Source organism: Aptenodytes forsteri, unplaced genomic scaffold (assembly GCF_000699145.1).
Source record: "Aptenodytes forsteri isolate BGI_AS27 unplaced genomic scaffold, ASM69914v1 Scaffold396, whole genome shotgun sequence".
Taxonomy (NCBI): Eukaryota; Metazoa; Chordata; class Aves; order Sphenisciformes; family Spheniscidae; genus Aptenodytes; species Aptenodytes forsteri.
In genome coordinates, this window is record NW_008794215.1 from 550474 (window position 1) to 577900 (window position 27427).

At 38.9% G+C, this 27427-nt stretch overlaps 1 protein-coding gene across 1 annotated transcript; it reads left to right on the forward strand.

The window, feature by feature from the left end:
• Positions 1-5355: 5355 nt before the first annotated feature.
• LOC103904122 (25-hydroxycholesterol 7-alpha-hydroxylase) lies at positions 5356-24999 on the forward strand. The gene is made up of 6 exons (XM_019473652.1): positions 5356-5487; position 6633; positions 13644-14240; positions 14686-14892; positions 20420-20598; positions 24606-24999. The coding sequence occupies exons 3-6, from the start codon at positions 13664-13666 to the stop codon at positions 24900-24902; spliced, it is 1260 nt and encodes a 419-aa protein (XP_019329197.1). The 5' UTR covers positions 5356-5487; position 6633; positions 13644-13663; the 3' UTR covers positions 24903-24999.
• The last annotated feature ends 2428 nt before the right edge of the window (positions 25000-27427 follow it).

Here is a 27427-nt window from a genome sequence, read left to right on the forward strand (position 1 = left end):
GGTTGGTTTGTTTTCATCAGCATTTCTCCCAGTTTGTCTCACATTACCACTAGAGTCTGTCTTTGCTGTACTGCTCTTTTTGGGAGCGCAGATAAACCCTTCTCTCCTTGGTGTGCTCAAAAGTGTATTTGCTACTTTATCCTGAGCCTTTTTCCTTTTCTTTTACAAGTGATCTTTATCCTAATGAAAAAGAGGAGGTTATCAGTACTGCAGCGTGAAATGACTTTACCTAGGCAAAAGCATAGGCGGCGGCAGCGTGAGTTTTTTTCTATCCCAGGGCTCTTGTTTCTTCTTCTTCGCTGGGTCAATCCGTGTCTGCATCTCTCTGTCAAGACTTGGCCTGATGCATCTATTTACCCCACATAAGCCTACAAATAGTGATCAGATAGGAGCAGCATCTGGTCCTTGCCTCCGTAGGAGGTATGTAAGCTGAGAATTCAAAGGTAGAAGACTGTATATTGCTAAAACTCTCGTCTGGCTCGTTCTGCAGGGAATACTTTTTCATACTGCATGTATTCAACCTGGAAAATGTAGAGTTCCAGGAGGTCACTGAGGTAGATAATCTAGACAGGGTATTTAAGGCATGCATAATTTTATAAGTATCAAAAAATTGTGTTGTGGACAAATATTTGGAAGAATATTTTCTTCTGTCCTCATAGATACAAAACATCTAATGCTGTAAGCAGGTCTGGCGGAAAAACTGTAACTGCGAAATTAAAAAAAAAAAAGGAAGATAGACTTACTGGCTTTCTCCTGTCCTAAGTTTCCTGTGTTCTCTCTCTCATAATACAAGAAGACACTCCAGACACCACATTTCTGGGGATTACCTTTCTTGGAGTTGAAGCCTTTGGCCTCATTCTTTTCCTCACAGTTAGAGTGTTCATAAGCCCCTGGAAAGACACTGTCTGTCATGTCTTGTTGCTTAAATATTGTGATCGAGCCTGTGAATAATCTCAGACTGCCTTGACATGTTCATAATAGCTTTTGTTCTACTTCTGGACCCATCCATTTCCATTCCTTAAAGTCTCCCAGCACGTCCAGCTTGGACGTGGTATGTGATGGCTTGACCAGAGATGCTATGGGAAAATCAGACCGATACCTTTAATTTTTGTGGATGGTGACGATGGTTTGGAAAGTGAAAATGACCCCTCAGAGGCAAACGATATTGTTAGACCTTTTTCTCCCCAGCTTGCTGGTTTTTTCACCCTTTGGTGAAAGTTGTTGAGAAGTGGTCAGCTGAACCGGTGGTACCCTGCAGAGTGACGTGTTCATGTAGGGCTTTTTCAGCTGCGCTGTGTGCAGTGGAGGCTGCGTTAACACCAGATGCCAATCATACACCACCGGTGGATTTGCAAGATTATAGGACAGGAAAAAAGATGAAGGTTAAGCACAGGGCACAATAGAGATTACTTATGGTAATGAATTGTATAATTTTTCTAGACAGATCTGGATTAATGTTTATCCCAGGCAAGAGATTACTGTATGTCTGATTCTAGTTGTAAACAGACATTATTAAACAGAAGGTTTATGTTCATGAAATGCGACTACGGGTGTTAAAGCACTTATGATTTATTATGTGCAAAGAGAAAAATTAACCTGTTCATCTGCTATAGTACGAGATGCACTGTGGATTTTTGCATAATTTGGAAGGCATCTGCTCCTTTGGAATACAAATAACCAGTGAAATGAGAAGGATTCTCCTCTCACTTACGCTGATCCTATGCCCTACACTGCAGAGGAGCCGAAGTGGTGTAACCAGCAAAAGAATAGTCTTGTGTGCTTTTATAAAGCAACAATATTTCTATGAGAGATAATGTTGACAAAGTCTATTTGCTTGTGAATCTTTAGGGTATTTTCTTTACAATTAAAAAAAAATTTTTTAATGTTCAGAGAGCTTAACAAATTAACCTTATTTGGGTTTCCCAAATAATTCCCTTTCACTAATTGAAAACATAATGTTTAGAGATGTTAAATTTAAAAAATAAATTTTTTAATCTATATTTCATGTAATTTGTGTTGCGGCCAATTTTTCTCCTGCTTTGTTGCATCACTGCTGCTTAGCGCAAGTGAGACATAGGTACAACATCCGCATTTTTTAATACTGCCTTACCTCAGTAGCTAAATAATCACACCTGAGTCAGTGACTTCTGTGTTTTGGGTGAGCTGAAAAATCTCCCTTAAGGAAACTGTAATAAAACTCCAAAACTTTCCTTCTTTGATCAAGTAGACATTTCAACTTTATTACTTGCTAACAAGGAAGTATCTTTTCTCTGTGAAAGCAAAGAAAAATTACGGTTATCAAAATCTGTTCATTCTATTTACGGCCTGTATTTGTAGCCAGCTGATTTTTGCATAATGCCATTTGAAATTATCCATTTAACAATGACGGATGATACAACTGCAATGCTTTCCCTCCACTTTGTAACTGATCCGTCTACTTATAGATTGCATTGGACATGTTGCTGATGCTTTATTTGTAAAATTCACTCACATATGTGAGAAATTTGTCTGTTGAGTCTTACTGACTTTAGAGAGGCTTCTCAGATAAGTGAAGATATTCCCGTATATAACCAAAACCCGCCCAATCTGTAAAAAACATAGGAACGTGGAGCGAAACGGCCTGGGAATATTATGAGGTGTAAGTGAATTAGAATTTAAGCAGTTAAACCAGGACTGAATAAAACGTAATCTGGTAAGATGTTCTGAATGCTTCCATTAAAAAAGTTGCAGTCTTAAATTGCCATCAAAACACTTCATATTGCTCTTTTATATTTCTTAATTATATTTTACATTTGATACAAAAATATATATTATTTCCTGAGAAAAATTTAACTTTAACATTTGTAATATTTTGCCTAATTATCAAATTTTACAACAGCTGTGAAGTGTGAGTCCGGAGTTAAAAGTTTGTCAACAAATGAATTAACCAGTAGAAGTTTCTGTGGGCTTTATTAATGGTTCAGTGTAGCATCCGAAGGCGATGGGAACTTCTGGAGGTACCCGGGATGCGGGTGAGAGTCCTGAAGGAAGCCGGGGTCAGCTGAACTGCGCTGCTTAAAAGTTTGTGCAGCGAAGCATTGTATTTTGGGAGGCACTAAAATATACGTGGCGCTCTTTTCTTTGCTGTGTGTTGGCAGGCATCTATAAGTCATGAAGATGACCTCCATCTTCCAAAGAGAAGGAAAGCTAGAAATGAAGACACATTTCTGTTATCAGTCTGCTGTGGGTCGTAAGTTGAACTGGTGTTATATTTTCCTCTGAAAGCCGCGTAGCCTTGACACGGCGTTTAACAGTGTTAAGCTTATTGCTGCTGAGCTAAACATGTCTGAAGCGAACGATGACCCTCACGTCTTTGCGATAGCAAAATGTCTCCCTGATGTGATCCTGCAGACTTGGAGCATTAAGTTAATTTTCCCCTGGATTTCTGAGCTGCCTCTTTTTTACCCGGCGGAGAGCTTGTGAAGAATACAGCTTCTGACCGAATGACAGAACGTGGAGGGTGAAATTAGATGCATTCAATTAGAAGATGACAAAAAGCCTATCTAAATATTTGTCAGGGTGCTACTTACAGGATGTAGTGTCCAGCCTGGGAAGCGAAAGGAGGCCGCTCTCGGGACTTAATAGTCTGGAGGGGGGGAAAATGGGTAAATCATCCAGATTCTTTATGGGCTTGGAGAGGATAATTGAGGGTATCGAGTGGGCTGTTACGCTTCCAGAGCTGGTGATCCCTCTTGTGTAATCTCAGATTAGTTCTTTTCTTGTATTTGCTTAATACAGAATTAACCGTTACAAAGTTTTCTGGACCACTTGAGTAAATAGTGTTGTTATTTGACCGCTAGAGGATGGATAATGCAGTGGTTTATGGGAGGTATTGAAAAAAGAGGCACTCCACCTTCTCCACAATTAAAAAAAAAACCACCACAAAACAAACAAACAAAACCCCAAAATCACAAACCCCAAAGAAACGAAAAAGCCAGGGCAAATGTGTCGGCTGTGAGAGTGTCGGGTTTGGACCAGAAGGTTTACTGGTTTTCCAGAGGACAAAAGGATGTTCTTGAAAACTCACATTCAGAATTAGTAGTCAGTTAAACAGAAAGAGAACGAGATATGCAGCTCGGTTTGGCCACATCTGTTTATCTGTAAATTACATTTATAGCAACTTTTTAAAGTAAGAGATCAAATCCCTTTCAATTTCCAGCTCAGAAAGTTTTAATTACGAAAATAAAAATTTTAAATGCAGCCTATTATGTTTGACCATTTTTTTTTCATTTCTGTTACAGCGGTTCAAGGGAGAATGTGACTATGATAGGGTTAATCCAGCTACATAAAAATCCGTGCTGTGTATGATAGTAGTAAAGCTTGTGATCCCTTGATCTTTGATTAGATCCAAGCTAGTAAATATCTTGTGTTTAATCAGAATGAGTTGTTCTGCATGTAGTATAAGTCACCTTCACAGATGGGATGTAGCAGCAGAGTTGTTCATGAATATTTGTTTTAATCCTTTCCAGAGCAAGCACGCTTTATGTTTCTTTGTTGTAAATCAGATTCAAGCAACTAAAGACCAGCACGAAGGAAAGGCATTTACTTGCAGTCAGGAATAGGACAGTGTGGGAATCTCTTTTCCTTTTTAAAGGAAAATGTAACTTACTAGATTCTTAAAAGGTATTTTATACTATTCCATAAACATAGCTAACACACCGTGGCTGCTTTTTTAGACTGGGATGCAAATATCATTATCTAGAATTTAATCTTAAACTGTTCATACACATTCCTAGCTTAGGAGACTATAAATATACGGAGACTAAGATTTATTATGGTAAATATGCAGCCTCTATTATTATTCTGTATTTTAAAGATATTTAGTTAGAATGGTAGCTGGTCTGTGTGCTGGTAAACTGAAATTCTTAAAACGTTATCTGTAAGGCTAGTTGTTTTGTGTGGTTTGTCGGCATCCTATCTACCTAAATCTGTCATAATTGCCCTCCGATACATCTTCCTCTGACACGCCAAATATTGAAAATGAGAGGACTCTTTGCTGGGAGATTTTCTACCGAATGTCATTTTTCTGTGTTCGTAACTCGATGGTAATAACTGGACGACCTGTAGTTAAATGCATCTCAATTTCTCTCACTTATTTTTCCTAATCACCACACAGAGCCTTCTGTGCTCAGAGGTGTGATTAGATTTAACCTGCCATCATATCTGAAGAACTTTCTGTACAACATATTATACATTGCAAGAATTATATCTGTAGATGGTGGGTCTAAGTGTAATCTATAAATAGATATAAAGGTGAGTTGCTCTCATGCCAAAGTTAATTCCTGATTTTTTTTTTTTTCTGTTTTTAACAGGAAGACTGGAGAGCCCCCGCTAATAAATGGCTGGATTCCTTACCTTGGGAAGGCTTTGATTTTTAGAAAAGATGCTTTCAAATTCTTACTGGATCAGCAAAAGAAACTTGGAGATATTTTCACTGTACATATTGCTGTTGAGAAATATTTTAGTATTTCTCTTGATTTTTTTCCATCAGTGAAGTTAAACACTAATTCAAATGTTTAGTTTAGAATCTTCCTTAACCAAAAACATTTTTGTGTGCCATAGGCCAATAAAAATTACTTAAATTCACATATATTGTATGCATAATAAGTATCCATAGGATATAATTATGAGCACGTGGATTTATATACAACTGTAGGTATATATGCATATTGACAGAATTTGTAGGCATGTAATGTATGAACATAGCTTTTGCCAGCACATTTAATTGTGGGGTTTTTTTCCTAAAGAAGGGAGAACTAACATCATCTTGACACCGCACAGAAAAAAATCAGATTAAATTTAGAAAACACTTAAGAAAAAAAGTGCAGAATATGTTCTCACACATTTTACAACTGGTTGACAGGAACACAAGGGAATGAATGACACATTGACTCAGTGATACAATCAGGACTGGAACACAGAAACTTCCCGTTGCCAGCCTCTTACTCTGATCATGCTTACTGAAAATAACAATATAATAAAGTATGATATAACCTTGCTGCTTTCTGTATTTATAGCTGTATTACTACACAAGCTTGAATACAAACATTTGAGTGAATTCATGTAGACACTTAGCTGTAGAAGAAAAACATAGAATGAAACTGGAATCTTGAATGAAACTTAAATATATAAATTTACATATATATATACACACAGATGTAGTTTTTACTAAAATCAATTTAAAATTCAGTGTTTTCCTCTGTTCAGAAAAAGGCAAACTCTTATTAGTGTAGGTGGATGTAATGGATCTTTTGCCCCTTTACATGCTGATATCCTTGTTCAAATGATCAACTTTAGAGTTAAGTCTATCTCATTTTTAGCTATTCCTGTATTTTTAGGGAGTTTCAAATAAAAATGTAACGTGTAAAGTATAAAGTTTGCTTTGCAATTTCATGGCAGTAGCATTAGCTTTATATTTCCATATAACTAATATTTTGCAATAATTTTTTTTTTCTTCAAAAGTCAATTAATTAAATTGCAAGCCGTATGTTTAATTAATAAAATTTTTCTTCCTGTTACCGAATCTGTTCTTTTTTTTCCTTTGGAAGAGCATTTTTACTGCTATTAAATGTGTGATTTTTTTATTCATTCAGGGTTTTTTCTTTGGAAACTGGTATGCTCAGATTTTTTTCCATCTTGAAAGTGAGTTTGACACATTACAAGACCAACTTTTGTTGAAATGCAGTCTTTTTTATTGTTAATGTACGTTCACACTATATACAGTTGTGGCTTCTTACAAATACAGATTAATAATTATAATTCAGAGACTACCTTAGTACATTCATAAAACCAGATGCAGTCCTACTTCAGAATCCTTAATGTGTTTAATCGAATATTTATTTCTCTTTCACCTCTTTATTGTTTTATGCGAGACTATGTTTAGAGATTTGTGTATTTAAGCAATCTATGAGTGTAATTTAGTTTCACGAATTTCTATTTGCATGGTAAACAAAATTCTGTTTCAACTTATCTCCCTGTGTTCAGGCATTTTCAGGAAGCCTTCCTTGACAGAGGCTGAGGTAAATGGAGTGAGTTCTGGATATCATTTCAGCCTTATGCCGGGAAATCTTTGATTTTGTGAATTTGTCATATCAGAGATACCACTTTAAGTTCTCTTTTTTTTGGTATAAAAATACTGACCGTCAAGACTTCACTAAGGAGAAACAGTTTGTCATCCACGAGTCAAGGAAGAAGCCAAAGCTAGTTAGTACCTCCTATCATGTCCTGATCCGAAGACGTACGGGATTTCTGTATGTCTTACTGATTTGACAAAGATGAATGTTTATATGTTCGGCAAACATAGCGTAGCCTGCTGTATATGGACTATCATTACTTTACCCCTGGTGGGTGTCTAAAGGTCCTGTCAAAAAATTCAAACAATATATATTGTTCTAATTATTGGTTCTCAAACTAGTTCATTTGGAAAATACGGAACGATGCTTGGAGTTTCTGGCGTTGCCCCGTACCGGTAATGCGATTTCGCTGATTGTACTTTCCCATGTGATGAGCAAATGATTGTCATCCCTAAAAGTCGCAAGGGACATGGATGTCATCTTAATAAAGAAATTAAAAAGCACATCTTTCTATGAGAAACAATGTAAATTCCTGACCTGTCGCAGAAAATAGTTCTCTAATTGGTTTTGTGTGGTGGTGCAGCAGAATCGTTTTCCCCAAACGTCACGCTGGCGAAGCACCACTGTACATCATTGTCAGCAGTTCAGCAGAATCTCCCTAATAAGAGGACGATTACGTAAATGCGATAGTCTTAGGAAAAAAAAAAAAGAGAGAGAAAAGAAGAGAATAAGGAGGGGAAGGAGAGAGAGAGTCTGTGGGGTTGAGATGATCACACTTCCCAAGCCAACCTCTCTGCTTGTTAAGGGTCAGCAGCATAGGCAGACGGCTAGGTAAGAACTTAAAGAGCTTCAAACAGTTTTGTCATTGTTTCTTGGGATTAAACTTTGTCTCCTTTTCCTGACAAGTTATTAGGAACGATACCGAACCTTACAACACTCTCTCTGAGACTAAATCAACTTTTAATAAAATAATCTTAGGGTTTTTTACTAAGCACACTTGCTTTTTCGAATACTGCTGCTAAGTCATTATTTTCTTTTAAATCATGATACACCTACAGTAACATATCACATTTTTCTCTCTTAGGCAAAAGGTAATTTACATTAACTCCTTACCAAGCTGAAGCCTGCCGCAAGCATTACCGAAATAACATCCATCATTAGATGCCATCTGAAATGCTTGTCTTTCATCATTAGCATTAAAAAGCTCCAGAATGCATTATTAGAGTAATTTCTTAACTATCATACAAATACTGGCTTCTGTGCTCGGATTTACCAAAGTTGACAATTTTCATATTTTCCACATCAATCTTCTGTTTCTAGGAGACTGTATTAACTAAAGGGAGATAACCAGGCTATTTGCAGCATGGGTGTAATGCAGACTGAAGGATTGGAGGGGGAAATATGAATTCTCTGTATCCATATTAAAAAAAAAAATCAGAGAGCTTTTTACAGAAACAAGCATACATCTCTTATTTTGACTTTTTTCTATGGTACTAAATAAAATAGCTCAGTGACTTAAACTATTGGAATTTGGAGTGTGACATTTCTGTATGGACATGTCTACTTAGTTTTTTGTGTTGAAGGATTTTTTTACAATCTAACAAGGAAAGGCTTTGTCCCCAGTGGTTTCTATATAAATACCTTCAATATTTAAGGCTTCCTGATCCGTAGACCGTGTGATACGCCCCCACTTTTGGCTGATTTAGCATTTACCTGTACCGGTACTCTGATGGAAACTCATGAGCATCGAGATTTTGGTTCGGTTTCAGAAAAGGCTACTTTTAAGAGGTTGTTCTTGGCATTAGCTGCAATGGAAAGGCGTGGGAGGGGAGGGGGGAAGCTGCATTTTAAAATACCAAATAATAACTGGTAACTTTAGGAAAGATTTGCATTTGTTGGTCTCTGACACCACCAGGGACAATCAGTGGGAAGAGACCTCATCAGGGACAACGACAGGATTTAAAAAGCAAAATTAAGAACCATATTGACACTTATAAAATTTAAAATCATAACTTGAGGTGAGAAAGTTTGTTCCAGTTCGGATGTTTGCTGCTCAGGGTAGAGGAGGTGTTGGGGCATGGTTTTGTAATTAGCAATCTGTTCCTGTATGGAAGAGACTGGGGTAACCGGTGTAGCCACGCAGTGCATCTGTGTGCGAGTATGACTGTAATTGCTAAAAGCTCCCATACCCACTCTCACAACAACTACTTACTGACTGCAGTTAATTAGCTCTAGATTTTAGTCTTATTCTAATTAAAAGATCTAAAATTTGATTCTCTGTGAGGTACATAAACAAGCTGCCTTTGTTATAGAGGGGTTCTACTTTTCTGACTATATAGACCTTTACTAAATGCGGTAAAAAAGTATTTTGCTTTATGTGTTTATATATATTGTTGACTTGCATTGATGTGTTCTGGAGCCTGAATTGGTTCTACAAAATGAATTCTATTTTGGTACATACTTACTTTTTGCTACCAGGAACCTGATGAGAATAATAAAAATCAGGATCTGTGATACTCTGTTTCGAATAAGGAGGGGAAGGAGAGAGAGAGTCTGTGGGGTTGAGATGATCACACTTCCCAAGCCAACCTCTCTGCTTGTTAAGGGTCAGCAGCATAGGCAGACGGCTAGGTAAGAACTTAAAGAGCTTCAAACAGTTTTGTCATTGTTTCTTGGGATTAAACTTTGTCTCCTTTTCCTGACAAGTTATTAGGAACGATACCGAACCTTACAACACTCTCTCTGAGACTAAATCAACTTTTAATAAAATAATCTTAGGGTTTTTTACTAAGCACACTTGCTTTTTCGAATACTGCTGCTAAGTCATTATTTTCTTTTAAATCATGATACACCTACAGTAACATATCACATTTTTCTCTCTTAGGCAAAAGGTAATTTACATTAACTCCTTACCAAGCTGAAGCCTGCCGCAAGCATTACCGAAATAACATCCATCATTAGATGCCATCTGAAATGCTTGTCTTTCATCATTAGCATTAAAAAGCTCCAGAATGCATTATTAGAGTAATTTCTTAACTATCATACAAATACTGGCTTCTGTGCTCGGATTTACCAAAGTTGACAATTTTCATATTTTCCACATCAATCTTCTATTTCTAGGAGACTGTATAAACTAAAGGGAGATAACCAGGCTATTTGCAGCATGGGTGTAATGCAGACTGAAGGATTGGAGGGGGAAATATGAATTCTCTGTATCCATATTAAAAAAAAAAATCAGAGAGCTTTTTACAGAAACAAGCATACATCTCTTATTTTGACTTTTTTCTATGGTACTAAATAAAATAGCTCAGTGACTTAAACTATTGGAATTTGGAGTGTGACATTTCTGTATGGACATGTCTACTTAGTTTTTTGTGTTGAAGGATTTTTTTACAATCTAACAAGGAAAGGCTTTGTCCCCAGTGGTTTCTATATAAATACCTTCAATATTTAAGGCTTCCTGATCCGTAGACCGTGTGATACGCCCCCACTTTTGGCTGATTTAGCATTTACCTGTACCGGTACTCTGATGGAAACTCATGAGCATCGAGATTTTGGTTCGGTTTCAGAAAAGGCTACTTTTAAGAGGTTGTTCTTGGCATTAGCTGCAATGGAAAGGCGTGGGAGGGGAGGGGGGAAGCTGCATTTTAAAATACCAAATAATAACTGGTAACTTTAGGAAAGATTTGCATTTGTTGGTCTCTGACACCACCAGGGACAATCAGTGGGAAGAGACCTCATCAGGGACAACGACAGGATTTAAAAAGCAAAATTAAGAACCATATTGACACTTATAAAATTTAAAATCATAACTTGAGGTGAGAAAGTTTGTTCCAGTTCGGATGTTTGCTGCTCAGGGTAGAGGAGGTGTTGGGGCATGGTTTTGTAATTAGCAATCTGTTCCTGTATGGAAGAGACTGGGGTAACCGGTGTAGCCACGCAGTGCATCTGTGTGCGAGTATGACTGTAATTGCTAAAAGCTCCCATACCCACTCTCACAACAACTACTTACTGACTGCAGTTAATTAGCTCTAGATTTTAGTCTTTTTCTAATTAAAAGATCTAAAATTTGATTCTCTGTGAGGTACATAAACAAGCTGCCTTTGTTATAGAGGGGTTCTACTTTTCTGACTATATAGACCTTTACTAAATGCGGTAAAAAAGTATTTTGCTTTATGTGTTTATATATATTGTTGACTTGCATTGATGTGTTCTGGAGCCTGAATTGGTTCTACAAAATGAATTCTATTTTGGTACATACTTACTTTTTGCTACCAGGAACCTGATGAGAATAATAAAAATCAGGATCTGTGATACTCTGTTTCTGAGAGATTTTTTTTTTTCAGAGTATGTGCTAGTGTTGAGTGAGTTTTGATTTAAAATTATTGCTAAAATTGTTTGTCTGAAAACTCATTTGCTGAAAATAATTTTCTTACTTAAAAATTATAAGAATTGATGTGCGTTTGCTAAGTGTCTGATTAAAGATCACAAAGAAACTCATATTTTGCATCAGAAATAAGCAGATGGTGGACAGATGGTTTAAATTAATATTAATTAAAAATCTTAACTTAAATTGTTTACCCTGTAAACGCAAAGTTAGGAAGCCAGCTTTCAACTTTAGGGTTAATAACACTCCAAATCTATTTATTAAAAATTGCTCCAATGGGCATTCTTTCCAAGCTTTGATCGCAAAGATGGTAGCCTCAATAAAGAGCATGACAGTGCGTGAAAGCTGGAAAGGGAGAGCAATTCTAGGACTCTTAACAAAGATCCTGCAGAGGTCGAGACTGAAAATTCCTGTCAGCCTCTCTGGTCTGGGAAGGAAGAAATGGTCAGAAAAGAAGACTGGGAATTCATGATCTTTTTTTCATGCCGGTTTCTTCATATATTTATTCTTTTAAAATTAATTTACATTGATGATTTGTTATGTTACAGTAAAGCAAACTCTTAAGAGTACCTTAAAAACCTTCACAGGCTGTTGCCAAAAAAAAAGGGAGTCTAATTCTGTCTTGATTTATCCCTTGTGTTTCCTTACTGGTTCGCTGGGATTGCAGTGGATGGAATCGGGGGGGGAAATTATGGCAGCTGGTAATTGCAGAGGAAGTCCACAGCACACCCAGATTTACCACAGAGCATGGTGTGTATATACAAGTCAGAATATGGAATAACTATTATAATTCAAGTACCACTATATGGTAACCATGGATACTTGTTGACATTTTTAGTGGTAGTGACTACTTTATCTCAGGACATCTGTCACAGAGCCAAATTTGGTCCTCAGTTAAGCATGTAGTGTTCCCATTAAAATCAAAGGATATTTGTCCCTTTAGTGAGACAGAATTAGACTGTAAGTGCTAGAAGCTTTACTATTTTCCCGAGTTTATAACTGGGATATTTCACAGAGGGCGTGTACATTTTAATGGGTACCCTTTTTCCCTAATGCACCTCTCCATTAAGTTAAGAATCAAGATCTCTAAATTTAGACATAACGTGGGAATCGTCTATAAAGAGTTAAGATTTAATTGAGCTTTGGGAGCGTTAGGATTTTGATTCATGATAGTTCACCAAAATGCTCTTCTTTAGTAGTTGACTTAAAGTTTAGGGAGAAATTGCAGGATTTTTCTGGCATGGGCAACTTGAAAAAGCATCAAACTTGATGCAATCCTGTTCCTCCGTACAGGCAGCTGAAGGTACGGCTGTGTCACCTCACTGAGCACCTCGGCAAGGGTAAGAAGTTGTCGGTGCACTCTGGCACAATGGATGATAGCGCTAGGACAGTGTCTACCCCAAAATGGCACCCATGTTAAAAATGGTATCTTACTCCATTGTAACCTATGGCTTCAAAATCAAATCTCGAGGTAGTCATGTTACGGATACCAAGCACATTCTTAACAAAAAGTTAGTACAACTTCAGGAAAAAAACAGATGTGAGAGGGGCTTTAAATGTTGGGGGTTTGCAGTGTGCAGTTAAAGCCGTAACTGGCAGACCTCGAGTTTCTATGTCGCCTGCTTGAAAAAAAGCTGCCTAGGTGGCATGTTTTCCACTCCGGCCCCTGCCTTCACTTTCCTCCATGCAGGTGAAATGTGTGTGTTTCTCCCTTTCTGCTGGTAAAAACCTACAATTTTCAAATGCTGCTATGACTCCACATTGTATTTTCATGAATTATATCAGAGTAGTAAATTATTTATTTGAGTGCTACAATAGCAGAGATCACACCCTACTGTTGGCAAACCTGGTAGATCAGTCTACATGGAAATGGCTTCACACTAATTTTAGAAGAGCCATAAAAATGTACACAGGTGGAATCTGCATCCTGACAAAGAGAATCTAAATAAAACTTGTTACATCTTCCTTTTTTCTTTTTTTTTTTTTTTTTTTTTTGCTTTGCAGATTTCTTCACAGATCTTTGCTTTGGGGATTTTCTGCGTGCTTTTTTCCCAGACATTGGCTTGTTTTCAGTTATTACTTCTGAAGTGTCACCAGATTATGAAAGTGCACGTGTCTCTATTTTTTTCTTTTCTTCTATTTAGGTAGATATATTACTTTTATCATGGACCCATTTCAATATGTCTATGTCATCCGAAATAGCAAGCAACTTGAATTTCATGAATTTGCTGATAAAATGGCTTCCAAAACTTTCGACTACCCAGCCTTGTCAAAAGGAAAATTCCCCGATCTCAAGGAAAACCTGCACAGAATCTACCAGTATCTACAAGGCAAACCTTTGGATATCATTTCTGACCACATGATGAAAAATCTCCAGGATGTATTTGAATGGAAATGCTCACAAGCAACAGATTGGGAAACAGAAAAAATGTACAAATTCTGCTGCTCTGTAATGTTTGAAGCCAGTTTTGTAACACTATATGGAAGAGTTCCTGCTGCAGATGGCCACAAAGTTATTAGTGAAATCAGAGACAAATTTATCAAGTTTGATGCCAGCTTTCCCTATTTAGCTGCAAACATACCAATTGAGTTGCTAGGAGCTACCAAGAAGGTTCGGAAGGAGCTTATACATCATTTTTTACTTCAGAACATGACAAAATGGCTGGGAGGGTCAAAAGTGGTCCAAGCCAGACAAGATATATTTGAGAAATATGAGCTGCTTGGAGATTATGACAAAGCAGGTAGGAAACTTATGAATGATTGCTTGTCTAAAATAAAATAATTTACTATAGACCTTTGAAATAAAAAGGCAAAATGGCGACCTTGAAATTTTTTTATGTTCTTTCTAATTGGCTAATGATAAAATGTTTTACTCTGAAACAACCCTCTATGATAATTGATTTTTTTTTTTGTGCTGAGGTGGTAAAACAAGATACTTAATGGTGATAATGAGAAAGATTATAACTGAGCTGCATTTCCTCCCCTTATTCCCCCCACCCCCCCCGACATTACATTTCAAACTATTCTCATTAAGCAGAAAATTAGACTTCAGAAGCCTATTGGTCCTCATTAGCATTCACTGATCCTTGGCTGGGTCTGTGTCCTAACATCTTTTAATTAGCACACTGCAAATCTAATCAGTGTAATAAACGCTATTAATCTTCCTTTTCACTTATTTTCTCCCAGCACATCATTTTGCCTTCCTGTGGGCCTCTGTGGGAAACACGATTCCAGCTACATTCTGGGCCATGTATTATCTTCTGCGGCACCCAGAAGCTCTTGCAGCAGTGCGTGACGAGATTGACCATTTGCTGCAGTCAACAGGTCAAAAGAGAGGGCCCACGTATAACATCCACCTCACCAGAGAACAATTGGACAACCTGGTCTACCTAGGTAATTTATTTTTATCTGTTAGGAAGAAAAGAGGGGCTCTCCCGGCAAACTCGGTTTATCACTCATTTCTGTTTACTGAGAAGGTGGAGGACACAGCTGCCTAATTGACATAATAACACCCATTTACATCAATTATAAATTATGTAGTTTATAGCTGTAGATACTCTCATTGCATGTAAACATTAAAGCCTAGGTAATTAACTATGCAAGGTATGCGAAAGGCTAAATCGAAGCTTTGCAATTATTTGAAAAAAAGTTGATGCCTATTAAGTTGTTTGATTCTGAGCATCTGCCGAAGTGTTAATGCATTTCAAATACTTCTGCATGGTACTGCCAAGAAAGACCCTTTTCGGAAATTAAAGTGGGATAATGTATTTAAACTGCAAATGTAATTTTTTTCACAAGCAGCTTCTTTCTTTTTCTCTCTTTAACAAAACAAAAAGACTTCTAAAGCGGCCTTCAGTTGAGCAATGCCTCTGAACAAAATATAAGAAGGTAAAGCTTTACAGAGTAGAAATGGTGTTTCCAGTATTGAAAAAAGTACCTTGATTCAAAATAAGGGAGCTCTAAGTGAGATACGGATCTTCCGATTATAGATCAGTGTTTCAGAGGGAGACTTTTGCCAGTTGCCGTTAGAAGCCATTTGATCCAGGAGCTGGATAGGCCTTCAGAGCATCAGCTGATGGTTTCACTTCATTTGCTAGTGCACAGGCACTGGCAAGATAAATGCTAAAATTAGCCCAAGGGAGGAGAGAGGGTGTAGAGGGTGGGAACCTAACCTTTAAGCATCTGAAAGGCTCCATAGGTAGTGTTAGCAGGATAGACAACAGCTGAATAAAAGCATGAAGGTTCAATATTCCTCTATTTTTAAATATTGAAACTATCAAGAGATAGTTTATTTTGTATTTGGAGACAGAGATAGGAATGGCAAGAAAAAGAAAAAAAAAAAACACAAAGCACCCCAGAAGTGTAGGAATAAGGAAAATAAAAGCATGTACTTCACTAAAACCATCTGGTCCAAAAGGGTATGAACAGTTCAAAACATTAACTGTGTCATTCCTCTGCTGCTCCTTGAAATCTTGAAGTACCTTGGTAACATTTGATTTATGTGTTGAGAGGAAAGTGCCACATCCTACTTTGTAGTATTCTTGTAACACTTTTGTTAAATTTTATAATCGCGTTAAACATAATGTGGTAGAAGCTAGATTTCAATTCTTCTGGCACTTAAGTCATAAAGGGCTGGATACTGTCCCATAAAATAATAATATAGAAAAAAAATCTGTACCATAAGAGAATTAAAGTCATGCTTCAGTGGAAAGAGGAAAGGGATGTTTTGTTAATAAATGTGTAGGAGGGACAAAGGTCCCAATTTGCATTGCTTGCACACCAAAAATCTCCACATTGCAGGAAGGCTGTGGGCCAGCACTGCCTTTGCCCTTGCAGCTCGCTGACCCCAGCCTCCGAGACTGAGCTTTTCCTCTTTCCTCTCACTCCCTGTGCCAACTCAGAGCACAGAAAACCAGGATTTGTGTCCCTGCTCCCGAGTAAGGCAGACCAGGTGGGATTCTTGTATGTTCATCACCTTGTCATCTCATTCTCCTGTTTTAAGCACTCTGATTCTCCGTCCTCTTTTTGGCCTACTATAACAAGAGCCTTTTTTTGGATTCCTCATGCTATGGAGAACAAGCAAGAATTGCTAAAAAGCCTTTCTCAGGAAGCAGCGTTGTTATTATGGTCAGATTCTTTGGGTCTAGGGAACAACATGGCCTGATTTACTTCTAAATTCAAAGCACAGGTACGTGATTTTTTATTTAAAAAAAAAAAAGCTTTCAACCCACAGCAAAACTAGCATTATTTTTTTCCAATGGCATTTCTGGGGCAGCACACTTTGTTTTGTCTACGTAAGACTTTTCCCAAAACCCAACCGCGCCTATTTGTGTGCACAGTAACATACATTATTAGTCGTTATGGCTCACAACGGAGCTCTAATATGGTAAACGACACATGAGAATGGTCTGTCGGTTTTTATGGTTATAACAGAAATGCAAAGGGTAAAGCAGAGATATACTTAGTGCATGTTTAATGCTAGGCATGTTTAGTCAGTTCGTTTGTTTAATATTAGTCCATTCATTTATATGGTGAAGTATTCTTGCCCCAGGTCATTGCTGAATCCCAGATATTTCCTGTGAAAAGAGCACAGCTTGAAAAATTGTTTCGTACACAGGAAAGGACAGGAACCCCAAACCAGCTAATACAGAATGTGTAGTTGTAACACAAATGCTGAGCATTAAAATAATTGGTTGGATTGAGAGAAATATATATATTTTCCTGGAATGGGCTGGGCAGTACCGTTTAGTTCTTAGTAAGATGCAAATATACTTGTTTCAGATCATCGTTTGTGTTGGCACACCGTGATGCCTGTGGGTAAATGACCCCCCCCCCAAATATTTGCACACTTGATAGCTATTTTCCTACAATACACTCTAATAATTATAGTACCCTATTACCTGCTATGTGTTAGTGTAAAATTAACAATCCATTATGCACAATAAGTTTTATAAAACATTTACAGATAGAGATCATGTTTAATTAAAATTAACTTGCCTACGAAAGCCAAATGCACTTATGATTCGCAATGACCTTTTATTACCTGCAGTCCCTTGTTTTGGCTGGATGATTGACAGCTTGCTGTTTGGCTACCATGTTGTATTTCAGCTGACAAGACTTTTCATTTTAACTCAATTTGCCTGCCTATCACAAGCTGGTGGCAGGCCAGGCTCAAGTCACCCAGCTTTGCCTCAGCAGCTTGCTCTATTTCTCATTAGTACGCATTTATTCAGTGGAAATTGGAAGACAAATGCTTGAAGGCATGTGAACTAAGTATAGCAAATTAGGGTTTAAAGACTGAATATTTATAAGTATATTGAAACAGTTTTAAAAAAAAAAATCTAGAATGAATTGGAAGCTGAGCGCTAGCTTTAGTATAAGAGAAACGAAGAGAGAAGTGGGAGGATTCTAAGAATAACAATACTATGAGATATCTCTATCTCTATCTTCCCCCCCCCTCGAAAATATGTAAAATCTCTCTGACAACACCTTATCAAACAACAGCCTGGCTTCTTTATGTAGCGCTCGCACAGTGAAGTTTAGCATCTCATGTGTGTAAGAAGGGGGGAAAAAATGAGGGTCATGTTCATTTGCTGCTTGGTTATCCCTTGGTATGCTTTAAATTGCCTTGTTTGTTCGGCACAAGCACAGAAACAGATGTTGCTCTACCGTGCTGGATAATTTACTGTACTTCACGGTGCAGAATGGAAGGCCTCCCAAGCTACCCAGCTGGTCTGTCAGCAGCGATGGCTGGTGTCTGCTGAACTATGACAACTGCAAGTAAAGGCTGCAGTTTTATTGTGCAGTTGTCGTTCCTCTCAATGTATAGCTCCAGCATTTGTGGAAAGCTGACTGTCTATTTTTTTAATGTGAGCCTGCAAAGCCATATAAGCTCCATTCTCCTTTGTTGATCATAATGTGACTCATTACTTTTGTCATCTAATGATTATCGGCATGATCGCTCAGAGCGAGAGCCAAGCTCGCCTTCCACACATAACTGGTACTGGAAGGTAAAACAGATTTGTCATTTACGATCTGACCGCTAAGCCACACTTTGTGCTCCATTATTGTGATTAACTTCTGCATAAGATATGCTGCCCAATTGTCATTTGGGATCCGGCAGCGGGCAGGGACTGCCGTGCTTTCTGGGAGGATGTCCGCCGATAGGATGTGACCGCATCGCTTGGGCGCTTAAATGTAAACCTGCTATTTCACAGCGGCGCTTTAATAATTATTTTTCTTTTGTTTTTTTCCTCTCTGTCCCCCTTCCTCATTTGATTTCTGCTGTCACTATGTATGTCGCCACTGTTTCCAAATGATGGACCGGCGCGGAGTTACCAGCTTCATTTTCCACAGGTTGAAGACAGTCTGGGAGCGGAGGCTGGACCCTTTCTTTGTACCGCGTAAAGTTTTGTTGCCACAGCGCTGCCAGTTGAAATCTATCGTGTCAGGTGCCTTGTGGCTATCCGCAGTAGAGGCCATCTTCTGGAACCAGAGTTCTTTTCTGGCTTCGTCACCAACAAGCCGATTTGACTCTGCCTGATTATAGTAACGAAGGCAGTCCAAAAGAATATGCACAGACTCACTGTACGTCACATTGAATCATGGCGCTGGCCACACAAAGCTGACCGCAGCCTCATTTCTTTAGACAAATGCATGCTTAAGGAAAAACCTCCTGCAAGAAAGCATCCAGGGCCACTTTATTTGCTATGCATGCTGCACCAGATTTAATTTTTAGTGAAAGAACGTTTGTTGTTATTTTTTTTCAGAGGCATCTACACTGGGTAGCTACTGTCTCTAATAAACTAACCTTTTGGGTGCAGCAGTTACAGTGCCTTGGTGAACACTTAGAGAAGGCTAATTTGATATCACAGAACATAAATGTAGACACAAATGGATTATTATGTGCAAACGAAACCCTATTTTAGGCTATTTTTCACACTGATGATTAGAAGGAATCAAGTCACATATAACAGCGCCCATACACGCTGGTGGAAAAATAGTCAGTTTTGATTACAAAGTGAGAGATGCAGCCCTAGACAGGGGCTACATGCTGATATACATGCTATCAGAATGATTTATGCAAATTATGCATATTATTCCCAAAGGAATTCCTCCTCAAACTGCCAGGATAAATTGCCGGAAATTAGCCATAAAATCTGTCGTGCTAGGAGCAAAAGGTGAAGGCCACTGGGAAAGCAAGGACATTCAGCTTCTGGAGCCTTCCAGGATGTGATGGTGGAGACAGAAATCTTGCTTTCCCTAAGCCTGAAATGGCTATGTTTTGTTTTCTCTTGGCCAATTAAAAGTGTCTTTCTCTCTTAAAATTACCAGGCAAATAATGAATTGCTTTCATTCACTCTGACCATAACAGACACTATCATTTGGCAGCATAGCACACGGAAAAGAAAATAAATAAATTTAAAAATCCTCAGAATGACTATGGAATTAACAAGTGAAATTATTTTTTCTAACATATAGTCCTGCCATTACATCCAACAGCTTTCAAAAGGCAAGCTAAACAGCTCCGTGGATGCTTTCACTGGTATTTGCTTGCAACCTCCAAAATATATGTAAATGTGTAAAGCGTTCGCATCTTTTGATTGCGTTGTTTTCAATGTGATGCCTGAATAATGACTTTCCACCCAAAACTCAGTGCTGCCTACAGCCGACAGGATTTCTTAGCACCATCAGTGAGAATCACATCGGGAGGTTCAGTGTCGTGGCTCTCCGCCCCAGCCCTGCGGGGTTGTTTATTGCCTCCTCCTGGCCTCTGCTTTATGTTTGGTTTGTGGGTTTTTTTTTCCTTTAGCCTGCCCTACTAAACCTGTCGAGATTCAGCAGCTGTAGCCATGTATAACTTCCAATCATCTCCCATATTTCTGACGCTTTCCCCCCCTCTGCTTTTGTTTAATCGCAGAGAGTGCCTTAAACGAGAGTTTACGAATGTGCTCGTCCTCCATGAACATTCGCATCAGCCAGGAGGATTTTGTTCTCAAGCTTGAAGGGAATCAAGAAGTCAGTTTGAGGAAAGGCGACTGGATAGCCCTTTACCCGCAGATTTTGCACATGGACCCTGAGGTCTATGAAGATCCTAAGGTAAACATTCAGCTGGTGCTACTCTTCCTACTCCAGGCGCATCGCAGCAGCCCAGCCTTTTGTGATCTGTGGGTTTTTTTTTTTTACTGCTGTTCCTTCTTGTGGAACAAATCTTCCTACTTTCAGACGTATTTTCTAGGGCCCTATAGGTCAAAGGATTCATGGCCTGAAGAGAGAAATATGGTGATGAGACTGACTGCAACTGCTTTCAAAGGAATTGACAATTGCACGTTGACTACCATAAACTTTAGGCTAAATGTGGGTTTTGTTTGGCAGTGGATCATTTGATACCCAAGGAGGGCTGAATAATAGAAGGTGGTTTAAATAGCAAATAATGTGGGCCATTTAGCTAAGTGCCCCCAAAGCATCATTGACTCTCTGAAGCCCTATAATAGCAATGTCTTACTTGAGCCTTATGCTTTTTCACCTCCCTTCATAGGGATTCACCCCTTCTTGATCAATTAGTAGAGTGTTGTGAACTTGAGACTGTAAAGCTGTTGCTCTGCAGCGAAGCTCGGAGGGTAATTGTGTCATCTCCTTGTATTTTTCTCTGATGCTTGAGTTAATGAATATCAAAGACTCGAAATTAATCCACCCTGCCTCAGCCTTAATACAGCTTCAGAAGTTCACCACCTGCATGCAAATTGAATAGTCCTCGTCTTGGCTAGGTTGCTCCCCCGGATTGCTGTCCCCAGCCCAGGGTGCCATGGAGGAAGAGCGAGGGTGCACGCTGAGGCTGCTAAATGCCTCCTCTGCCTGAGAGGCAAGAGCTCATAGCTGATCCATTCCTCATCCCCGTTTTCCTAAGCAAATGGCTGTCTCCCAGCCATGCTGATTTTCATCCTTGGCATTTGAGCCAAAGAAGAAGGGAACTGGATTTTTTTACATGCTTATAGAAAACCCATGTTAGAGGCATTCTCCCTGAGGCTCTCCCTTTCGGGAATTCAAGGATATGATGTTGCAGAGGAAAGATGAGATTCAAGTGCCTTGTTGGTGTGGGACAGCATCTTGCTGTGCAGGAGCTCGGCCAGCCTCGGTGAGAGGAGGAGTGGACCGTGTCGGAGTTAGCAGAAGTAAGGTATAGTCACCGGGATGAACACTGGAGCCATGAAAATGGAAATGACGTCCAGGAGGGCTCTGCTGGCTGTCCCCACCCAAAAATGAAGACAAAGCCCGCTGAGAAAATTAGGGTTTTAAAAAATAATCCATAATTGGCAAATAGTTGATTAATATTTCTATCCTTAAATAGTAACAACTAGCAAATAAGCTTTTTCTTGTTTTATTCTTAACACTTTATTTTGGAGAACATTATTGATTTGTCAAAAGTCCATCTGTTTGTTTAGGTCCTAGACCAAAAGCATCAGTGTGGAAACTGATCCCCTCCCTTATCCAATAATTGCCGGAATATATTACCATATTTCCATTGCTTGAATATATCTGCTTAGTATCAGCTCTGCTCAGCTTTCACAGTACAGCTTTAGTTCATATATTTTATCTTTTTGATAGTGAATGAGCAATCCACACATTGCAGTACATTGATTTCAGCACATGGGCCCTCTTGAAAAGTGGGGAAATCACTGTTCTGTTTGGTTCTTAAAATATGCAGTGTGCTTTCAACAATAACTACTGAGGATCAGATAGAGATGGAGAATGAATTTTTTGAAAGGTGCAGTCTTGAGCTTGTCATGTATTTAGGGAAAACTTTCCTGGGAAAACAGGCAGCTTGACAAGATAATTTTGTAGCAATGCTTTTCTCCTGGATACATAAATTTAAGTTCAAGCTATCTTTTGCTTTGGCACCATATTGTATAAGTGTAAGCATATATTGTTGACCTCTTTCTCCACTCATCAAAGTCTAAATAAATGAGTCAGTTTTCTATAAAGTGGATAAGTGAACCCCTAAGTCCTAACTCAGCTAGTTATAGAACTCTGTAAATGAACTCTGCAAATCCCATAGAGTGAAACATCAGGAAACCCTGCAGAAAACCTACATGGTGCCTTCCCAAACCAAGCTAAATATGAGATGTGGCAGAGAGAGACTTACATCGATCACAGGAGATTGCTCAATTTGCATAATACTCTTAGCAGGCCATCCACACAGAACTTCCTCGCCTGTTCTTGCTCAGCGTCTTCACCTTTTCCTTGCCATCAACCACCCTGTCTCTTCGAAGGAGGCCTTGTGCATGGCTGAAAGTTCCTTTATTGTCAAAAATTAGTCTTTATTTAGCCAGCAAACTAGCTTTTAAGGAAACACTATCCAACCCAAGGGGCTTCAACAGCACAAGCCTGAGTTTCATGTCACTGTCATTGGCTCCATTCCTGTCTCATACTCATTTTCTGCTTTCCCAATTCCTTAGACACCAATTTATTTTTTGTTAAAAGCAATTACAACTCTCAGATGGCTCTTAAGATGACAAAGAAAGCATAAGGTTTGACCCAGTATGTCTATGTGTACAATACCACAGTTCTTAATTGCTCCAGACACCAGGAGTGCACCTTGTGGAAATGTTCCAACAAAGTGAAGAGCTCTGGGTTGGGTTGGGTTGGTTTTTTTAAGCTATTGCAGTTCATACTTAGCAGCGCTTTTTTAGACCAGCAGGCTTTACATTTCAGGAAGTGAATCTTTTTTAAGGAAGAAGGGGTATTCTGGGCTTTCATTTGTTACTGTGTTTCTTCAAATGAAGCAATAACTTACCAGGAAAAAAAAATGGCATGCTTCCTTTTGGCTGGGGTGTTCAAAGCGACTGAAAAGAATTACTTGTCAGTGGAAACACACATATAATCACCTTTATCTTTGTGGAAAATCCAGGGCTCTGCCATTTAGAGAAACAAGCTCATGTTCTTCAACACCCAAAGTTACATCCCCTCCAGTGCACCTTGTACTTGTTCCCTTTCTCATAGACCACCTCCCCTGCCACTGTTTTTTCCCGACAGCAAGACCTGCAGTGCATGGTTTTCAGAGCCTTTAATCTAATGGGTAGATCAGTATCAGTGTATTTTTCATTGTGGTGTGGGTTTTTTTAATCAGTTGAGGTTGGTTTCTGTCTGACTGACTTGTTCCCAGCCAGCTCCAAATGGCTGCCGCTATAGCAGATGTATGCAAAGCAGGACAAATGCTAATGAGTGACCATAAGCAAGAAGTGTCTGTCATTTTTATTCAAAGCATGCAGGAGGATTTTGTAAGTGGTTAATTTGCCGTTGACTGAGTGAGGATGCCAGATCTCCTTCATTCAAAAACATGAATTATCTCTAAACAGGGATCCTGCTACTGGAAAATAGTCAGAATGATGTTCAATTTATGGAACGTAGGTTACAAGCGCAACCTCAAGCCTTACTTGAAAGCACCCTCTTTATAATGGTCAATCACTGGCGGTTGTCCTGCTTTGCACACAGCTTCTGGAGCAAAACATTTGAAGGTCAGATGTGGCAAATTAAGCAGCAGCCATCTCCAACTGAAGGGAAAATTGACTGCAAAGCATCGGGTCTGGTTTTTGAATAATCTGCACCACTGGGTGCAAAAGAAGGATGGATTTTGCTCTAGCTTGCAAGAGTAAGATCAGTGCAATGCATTAATTTATTCATAGGCATTTGCAGAATTTGGCAGATTGTCCTTATTCATGATGTATGTACCACACTGAGCGCATATGATACTTTACAAGAAAATTGTCCTTCCCCTAAGGTTCATTGTCCCTGCTACAAAGCGGTCAAAATCTAATTACAATCAATATAGGCCAGACATTCAGTGGATGAGACGTAGAAGTTGAAGGAGCTTGATGTAAAAGGGCTAAGCTAAGTAAGTGGATTTAAGGAGTGTTCTTTGCAGGGAAGATAATGTGAGTTAATGAAACTTGAGGGAACCAACTAAAAAGGAGAAGCTGTCAGCTCCTTGTCTTCCTCTTTATCTTATTTTCTGGGTTTCAGAAGTGTTACCATTGTACAAACAAAGCAACTCATGTAACTGCCTTGTTAGATATCATGCGCTCTCTCTCTTTATCTTTTATTTTCAGGAGTATAAGTTTGATCGATACATAGAGAATGGCAAGAAGAAAACCACATTCTACAAGGCAGGAAGAAAACTGAAGTATTTTCTAATGCCCTTTGGCTCTGGGATCAGCATGTGTCCAGGGAGGTTCCTCGCAATGAATGAGATGAAGATGTTTCTTTTCATACTAGTGGCTCATTTTGATGTAGAACTAGTGGAAAACAAAGCTGTCAGACTTGATAACAGTCGTATGGGCCTTGGTATCCTCCTGCCAGACGTTGATATTGCCTTTCGTTACAAGCTAAGGTCCTTAAGAAAGTGAGCGGCTGCCTATATGCCTTCTACTAATCTCCATGTTTGCTCTGTTTCATCACTCAGCTTGGTATTTTTGGAAACATTTGCTTTTCCCTCTCTGCTTTTACCTCGTTCCTATTTGTTTCTAAGGAGAAAAGCCCTTGGCTTGGAGGTAGATACCAGATGCAGGGACATGCAACCTCAATTTGTCCTGCCTGAGTTGTGAGTAGTGAGGTGAGATGACAAGAGTTTGGCCAAGTAAATAGCCCAACGTCCCTACAAGACGGACCCCATACTCTTGGCCATGAGTTGAGTAGCATTTACAGGGGGGGGTGACATCAGGCTAAATCCAGGCCATTTATATGGAAAACGGGCTCAGCAGCCCTCTGTCACAGGGGTTCCCCCTTGTTAGATTGGGAGGTCCCATACACCCACCATCTGGAGGCATCTCTGCATCATAGAAGCATAATAGCAAGAAAGGGGGAACTTAATTCTAGGGGTGAAAGAATTTTTGGTGATTATTATTCTAACTTTTTATTTACTCTGTTCCCTTCATGGTCTTGCGTGTCTTAGCCCTTATTTGGGAGATGTGATGGAAGCTGTGTGGGGTGGTGGGAGATGATTTGCAAGAATGTCTTACTGGCAACACATTTCTGACTTCAGTTTTATGTACTGAGGGTGAATGCTTTGCTTTTCTTCTTTTTGGTTTTTTTTGGTGCAATGCAAAGAACTTAGAATCTGTGATTTTTTCCTACAGTCATTTAAAGTCAGAAGGGAGGTTCTGTTGATTTTAATAGTCTCTGGATCAAGCCTAAATTATCTATTTTGGCTTTTGAGCCAAAAAAGTACATTCTTCAGGGAGAAAATATATAAGCCTGTTTGAAATTATTCTATCATCTCAAAAATTACCTTCTGTTTGTCTCACTGTTTTCCTAGTAACATGTCCGTATGTTTATTTTGACCATTTCTTGTGTTTGTTCATTTCTCCAGAAAGGCAAAAGAAGCAGAGAGCTTCAAGGGCAAGTGTGGTATCTAAAACTACTTTTTAATAGTGTTTTACTGTGCCTAAGTTATGCATAGGCAGAGTAGTGTGACCTGTGTTTGGAAACAGACTTGTCCATCTACAAATTGGAAAATAGGCTCTTCCCTGGGGCCAAAATTTGAACAAGTGAGAACCCTGGGCAGCCACAGAAGTTATCTGTATACTGGCTGCCCAACCTGCTTCACTGAGTGACCAGCTCTTGTTTCAAAAATTAATTTCCTAGTGCATGGGATCTGTGATTTTTAGACCCTGTCTCTCTTCCCAGCCATCACTTCAGAGACTGATGAGGATTCTCGTGGCTGTTCAGTCTCAATTTGCCAAGATGATAATTGTGATGGGAGAGTAGCCATGTCTGTGGGCCTTGCCTTGTGTTCCGAAAAAACATCTCTCTTTGGGATGTGCCAGCGTAAGTCTTTTAAAATCAGAAATTTTACTCATCTCTAAAGCACTTGATGGCCTATGGATGGAAACTGCTACGTACATACTAAGGATTAGAATTATTTATTGTTATTTGTGTAGAAGCCTGTTTAGTTATTCATGTAAAGCACATACCCTAAATAATCATCAGCATCAGTAGAAAGGCTTTCAGAGATTGGCACAGCCACATTCCAAATCCTCCAAGGAGAAAATTGTGGTTTTGTGAGATATATTGGATAAACATTTTCTCTTCATATATAATATCAATAATGCCTACAGTGTTGGAGTACACTTACATTAAATGGGCTTTGCAGTTGATTAAATGCTTTAACTTTGCTTCAACATTTAATCAACAGCAAAAGCTGATTATTGCTTTGTGCCACAGAATAAAATTTGTTTTTATGGAGAGATTCTTGTACTCAGGTAACTTACTGCTGTAGTTACTCTGTAGGAGCTATTCGGTACTCAGCCATAGCTCACAATCCAGTTTGGACATTAGAGCCTGGTTTATTGAGAGAGGAAACGTTGATATCATTATACTGTTGACTGTATTCCATTATTGCTTAAATGTAAGCTGTAAAATGTCTCATGCCACAGTTATGATAAATCTTTCTTTGGCATCCAACTTCGAAACAAACCTGAAGCAACTGTGAAAATAACGGTAGGTATTTTCTTTAAACAGAAGTCTTCTTATGATTCTATTCTATTTTTAGGATTTTGAATTAGAATATTACGGGCTGCTGCATAATTTGGTAGGACATAATAGGACTGTGCCAAAAGTACATGCAAATCATTAGTAATTTCATATTAATTGCTGATCAGTTTGTATAGAATCATAGAATCATTTAGGTTGGAAAAGACCTTTAAGATCATCGAGTCCAACCGTTAACCTAGGACTGCCAAGTCCACCAGTAAACCATGTCCCTAAGCGCCACATCTACATGTCTTTTAAATACCTCCAGGGATGGTGACTCAACCACTTCCCTCGGCAGCCTCTTCCAATGCTTGACAATCCTTTCAGTGAAGAAATTTTTCCTAATATCCAATCTAAACCTCCCCTGGCACAACTTGAGGCCATTTCCTCTTGTCCTATC